Source organism: Triticum aestivum, chromosome 7B, assembly GCF_018294505.1.
Source record: "Triticum aestivum cultivar Chinese Spring chromosome 7B, IWGSC CS RefSeq v2.1, whole genome shotgun sequence".
Lineage (NCBI taxonomy): Eukaryota > Viridiplantae > Streptophyta > Magnoliopsida > Poales > Poaceae > Triticum > Triticum aestivum.
The window spans coordinates 715,443,423-715,449,374 of NC_057813.1; the positions used below are offsets into that span (position 1 = coordinate 715,443,423).

Here is a 5,952-nt window from a genome sequence, read left to right on the forward strand (position 1 = left end):
CAGAAGATGATTATCATATATTAAAGTATTGTTCACCATATATTAGAATATTTTTAGCATTCGTTAACATTTTTTATTATTTGAAAAATTATGTAAATTCCTGCACATGTTTTTGAAATATGTGTTGATGAAATTTCCTTATTTACTACAAATTAATTATAAAATATAGTAGTGAAAAACGCAAAAACCAAAAGGCAAAAAATAAAATAAATCGTTGGTAGCCTAGAAGCTAGCTATGTGATCAGAGGCAAAAGCTAACTAAGTCGATTTAGCACTAGCGATCATTTTGTTTTCCATATAAAGCTAGCGATCAGGTTCCCTAAAAAAAGTTCCTTGTACGGTAGCTAGCAACCAGATTTTTTTTATGAGGGGAGCTAGTGACCAGATTTATGTATAGGCCGGTCACCAAGGCGGAGGCACGACAAGGTAGTTTTCAGTTTTGGACTTCAACAAATTAAAATCAAACAAACAAGACAAACAAACAGGAAAAAAACTTTAGATGTGAGATATTATCTCACATCTAGATGTGACATAGACAGACTCAAATAAATATAGGAAAGAAGGGAAGCAACGTGGCAACTTCCACGCCACTGCCCCGCAAGGAAAACCTCCATGCCACCTACCGTACCGCTAGCTGCAAATCAGTGAAGTCCACTAGTCCACCTACCGCACATCAAGCAGAGTGTGCTAGAGAGCCATGGCTATGGAGGTTCTGTACCCGCTCTTCCTCTGCCTCGCCGTGCTCGCCGGCACGGCAGCCTCCGCCCCACCACACTCGCGGTGCCTCGACAACCCACCAGACTTGACGGCGGCCAGGGTCGAGTCCGGAAAGGTCGTCCATGACTTCGCCGGCTACAAGGCGTATGTCACCGGCGCCATCCACTCCGACCGGGCCGTCGTCCTGGCCTCTGACGTCTTCGGTTAGTTTATTTGACTAAACTGTACATGGAACATGTTGGTTCAGTCTATATTTGTGCAATTTTGTGTGAAGGAGAACATGGAACATGTTTTCCTTTTGTGTGAAGGAGAACTGTACGTATGAACATGGCTTTTGCATTTTCATTTCTTCAGGATTCGAAGCGCCGTTGCTGAGGTTCGACAATCCACTGCCGATCATTTTAAGTATTTCTGCTCCATCAAAAAGACCTGACCACTATTTGTTAAGTTTCAAGTTTATACATGGTTTTGTTTCGAAGAAAAGAAAAGTAAATTTAAGCGTACGGAATTCAACGCAAAAATGGATGTCCTGGATATAGTGTGTACATGCCGTGGCGGCAACAACTTTCCCTTTCGTCCTCTTATATAAGCAACATACTTCCTTCGGATGGGGATATAAGTCATGCATGGATTTGTCGTCAAAAAAAGTTTCTAAATATGTTTTTTTTGTATTTGCTAGTTAAATTGACTACCTAAATAAATTCCTAGGTCAGACTAATATTCTCGTCCTCCAAAGGAAGTAGTAACACTGCTGTTTAAATTAAATAGTACGTACAAAGTGACATGAGCATGCATATAGTGTCGTGCCGATCAATAACTTCTTTATCCCCATATCTATGCATCTATAAGTAGGAATCGTGTACAGTGTTGCTATACAAGACGGACAAGTTTATGGCCGACGCGTGCGGGATTGTACGTGGAGGCCAGCAGAGAGACTGTAGGGAGGTGGTTATTTGTTCTCTTTTCTTTTAACTGATGCTAGTGCTGTTGGACACGAATCATCATTCGTGAACCGTGTCCAAAGGGTCGTCCACGAATCAATTTCGAATCATGTATGGTTGTGAATAATGTTTAACATGACAAGGAAGGAAGATAGCAGACAAAGTTGGTGAAGCTGGATACTATGTCGTGGTCCCTGATTTCTTTAATGGGCAACCTTTAACGGGGACACCAGGTGAAAACCTCACAAAATGGCTCAATGAACATTCTCCGGTAATATATTTCAACAATAACATTCCCTTGACTTTTTATTAAACATTTATATTGCTTTTCTCGACTATATTAGTCTAATACACCTTGGAGTATATTCTCATCAAAGTGGTAAGTTCCAAAAGAAACCGGTATATTTTGTTGAAGTTTTGTAGTGGTTCGGGCGGAAATAGATTTACTGTCAGGATAATTTTCCAAATGTTATCTTATTGGCTTGGTTTACCTAACAGGTAAAAGCTGCTCAAGATGCCAAACCAATATTTGCGACCTTGAGAAAAGAGCAAAAATTTAGTCTTGGAGTTGGCGGATACTGTTGGGGTGGTCAGTGAAATCAATATAAATTATTGAAAGTAATCATAATACAATCAACTTTAAATCTTTCATCCTAGACTTAATCCGATAATCCTTTTGTTATGTTGCACTAACAGGAAAGTTCGCAGTGGAGATAGCGAAAATGAATGAGGCGAAGGCAATTGTCATCTCCCATCCTTACTCAGTCATTGTCGGCGATATGAGAGGTGCACTTTTATTTGTACTTATGAGGTTGTTAGTACCAATGTGACTCCCTTGTGTTCACATTTGAAGTTTATCTGGAACTCAGAGGTCAAGTGTCCCATTGAAATCCTTGGAGGTGAAAATGACCCAACTACACCACCAAAGTTCATATATAAGTTCTTGAATGTCCTTCGTAAAAGAAGTGATAAGGTGAGTTATTTTTTAGTTCGTTGACTCTTGATGTCATTAACATAGTTATGCTCGCATTGTTATTCCAAAGTTTGAAATGTAGTTTTTTGAAGAACAAGATCTATTTTTAGAATATCATAGTGTGTATAATTGCTACACATCTACCGAAATGAAGAAATATAACTATTTTTATCGAATACGGCCTCATATTTCCTGACATAGTTGTAGCTGGATTGATCTTAAAGTATGCAATTACTCCATATTTCCTCTGCTGTCAAATTTACGGTTTTATGAAGTATTCATAGTCGTACTCAATTTGGCTTTCAACTTTAATTTAGATTAGGATATGCTAATAAAATTATCACATTCTACAATAATTTAATAAAACACATTGTTACTTTGTATCGTGAGAAAGTTTGACGCGGTAACATTTCTTTGACAACTAAATGAGAATGGAGGTACAACCATGGATGTGTAGTTCTGAACTTTGTTGACAGGATTTGGTAGGTTTATAAAAAAATGGGTAGGCCTATGAAAAAGGTGTTAGACTGACCTAAGACTTCTATACACCATCTCATAAGTGAATTCACATGACTGGTCAGAAGTTCTTTTTAACCCAAGTGCTACCTAGACTCATATCATATTGCTTTGTTGCAGATACCTTACTTCGGGAAGATCTTTCCAGGAGTTGCCCATAGCTTTGCTTGTAGGTACAATATCACCAACCCGTTCAAAGTCAAAACCACTGAACAAGCTCTTGCCCTAATGGTTGGATGGTTCGAGAAACACCTGAAATGATAAATGCTAACCATAAAGGTCAGATTGATCCGACCTAGTTAGTTTCATATCCATGTAAAAGTTTCCAGCACAATATTTATGTAATTGCATATCCATACACTCAATGTACATGCAGTGACCATGATTTGTGAGTCCTTTGTAACCTCCTTTGCATGTAATTTATTTATGGAAGGTTTAGAGATTTCAACATCATACTAAGATATATAACATAATTCACTTTGACATTCTTTTCTGATATCAAGAATCTGCATAGACTTTATTAGGTGTATTTTTCTTAACAATTCTTGTATATATGAGTTGACTATACCCTCTAGAAAATATATCATAAAATTTTAAACCCATACTATCAATAATGGTTTGCATCATCGACTACTCCCCGGATAATATCAAGAAACGCCCTTCTTACTAGTCCTCTCTTTGTGGTTGAAAAAGGAGTATACAATTAATTTTCTAAAGTAAAATGTGGAAAAATTGATCAAGTATATCAAACAAGCTCCACTACTAAAATATAAAATGTATTTTCACATTGAATCTACTTTGTATTCTAACTGTTGATAGTTTTAAATGAACTTGATCCAATTTTTTACCATTAATTTGACCTCAAATAAATTTGTTTATGTTCTTTCGAGCTCACAATGGAGTTGTAAAGAAGATATGACCTGGCTTTAGGGCGAACAACCTCTCACTCTCTAGATGAACATGTATTTTTCTATGGGTGCCCATGTTATATGGAAACACTAAAACCGATACCGCTGATTTTCTGTCTAGCATCAGTCTCGTATCGTGCATGTCACGTGCCTATGTTGGGCCCACCCATCGCTTCTACATCAAACCTTATCTCCAAGTGAACCGCCCGTCCACCCGTTTCTCTCTCACATCATCTCTCTCCCCCTGCTACCTTTTCAAGTGTCTGACTCGACATGAAGAAGATTGGATCCATTGACACCCGCTGCTACAAGACATGGCTCTGCCATCGTGCGGGTCCAGATCCATCGGTTGTTGTTGCAGCGTAGTAGAGATTGATTCTTTCTAGCCCCCCACCCCCAACCTGCTGCAATAGTGAAGGTGCAGCTTCTACGGCGATGGCAAAAGGAACATCGGTGCTGCTGCGACAAGCGCTGCAATTGAAGATACTACAACAGCAACAACACAATAATGATGGTGTTGCAACTCGGAAGGGTGGTGCCGACATCATCGAACATGCTGCAAACTAGAAGGGCATTGTAGTTACCACTATTGCATACGCCTCACGATAACATCCGCCATGCTGCAATCGTCGGTGCCTCTGCAAGGCCAGGGCGAACGATCACGATGCTGCGCTGCATGCTGTTGCCGCAATGACAGCGAGACGGTGCTTCTACAACCACGGTGATATGTTCCAAAACAGTGATGGTGTTGCAACGCTTCAGCAACTATGGTGGAGTTGCAATGCTTCCACAACAATGGTTGTGTTGCAAATAGAGTCGTGCTTCAAAAGGCTGATCCAACAATCCTAGGTCGCATGATCAAACGGCGGGACCCGGCAGATAACTACTCCCTCCATTCCACAATGTAGTGCCTATATATTTTTGTGAAAGTCAAACTTTGCCAACTTTGACCAAGTGTATAGAGAAAACTGTCTACATCTACAATACCAAACATTACCAGTGCAGAACCGGCCTTTAGTGCCGGTTCGTGACGGCCTTTAGTGTCGGTTCGCCAACCGGCACTAAAGAGTGGGGATTAAAGCAACCCCCCCCCTTTAGTACCGGTTCGTCACGAACAGGCGCTAAAGTGCAAACACGTGGCACGAGTCAGGCCGGGTGCGTGTAGGACATTAGTACCGGTTGGTAACACCAACTGGTACTAAATGTTTGGGTGTTCTTTTTTTAATTTTTGCTTTAATTTTCTGTTTTCAATTTTGCTTTATTTTCCATTTAATTCTTTTTTGTTTGCTGGTATTTCACGATACTACAAATTGTACACGTTACATATATATATATATATATATATATATATATATATATATATATATATATATATATATAATATCATCGATATCGAATGTCTCACAGCCAACACCATTAACTATTCACACATATACACATTGTTGACACACAAACACGTCACGTGTACCCTCGACGCCGGGGGTGATGCACCGCAGCTCACGTCGAAGGAGGCCTGACCGACAGCGCGATACGCAAGACAGTCAACGGGCGCTTTTGCAGACCCGAAAACCCCACACCGCCGGGAGGGACCCCGTCAAGGAGTGCGGCGGCTATGGGCTACCCTAGGTCGATTCACTCGCCCCTAGAGCCTCGAGATTCGCAGCTCTCAAACACGAAGAACAGCGAAGAACGAGAGAGAAAAACGATGGAGAGATAAAACGTAGACTTAAAAAAGTAGTATATTGATTTGTTCGATTGTGTGTTGTTCAATCGACCATCACCCCCAATATATGTAAAAGGCGGCTGGACTTCCCGTACAAGTAAAGGATTCATCTAGGCTTTCCTTACAAGAAATTACATCAATTCACGTCCTAGAGTCCTAGCTGTATTCCAACTC

At 40.2% G+C, this 5,952-nt stretch overlaps 1 protein-coding gene across 2 annotated transcripts; it reads left to right on the top strand.

Moving 5' to 3' along the window:
- Nucleotides 1-616: 616 nt before the first annotated feature.
- On the top strand, nt 617-3,643 carry LOC123162215 (endo-1,3;1,4-beta-D-glucanase). 2 transcript variants are annotated; one of them, XM_044579997.1, is made up of 8 exons: nt 617-920; nt 1,072-1,093; nt 1,570-1,662; nt 1,806-1,929; nt 2,157-2,247; nt 2,355-2,444; nt 2,528-2,631; nt 3,268-3,643. In XM_044579997.1, the coding sequence occupies exons 1-8, from the start codon at nt 698-700 to the stop codon at nt 3,406-3,408; spliced, it is 888 nt and encodes a 295-aa protein (XP_044435932.1). In that variant the 5' UTR covers nt 617-697; the 3' UTR covers nt 3,409-3,643. The 2 variants fall into 2 exon arrangements, with proteins under 2 accessions (XP_044435932.1, XP_044435934.1); XM_044579999.1 differs by lacking the exon at nt 1,570-1,662 and having other exon boundaries at nt 621-920.
- Nucleotides 3,644-5,952: the final 2,309 nt, after the last annotated feature.

Bases quoted from the DNA above. Each gene is read 5' to 3' on its own strand.
- LOC123162215 (XM_044579997.1), top strand. From the start codon at position 698: ATGGCTATGGAGGTTCTGTACCCGCTCTTCCTCTGCCTCGCCGTGCTC. The intron at 921-1,071 runs GTTAGTTTATTT...TCATTTCTTCAG, and splicing joins CCTGGCCTCTGACGTCTTCG to GATTCGAAGCGCCGTTGCTG. The intron at 1,094-1,569 runs GTTCGACAATCC...ATCTATAAGTAG, and splicing joins TTCGAAGCGCCGTTGCTGAG to GAATCGTGTACAGTGTTGCT.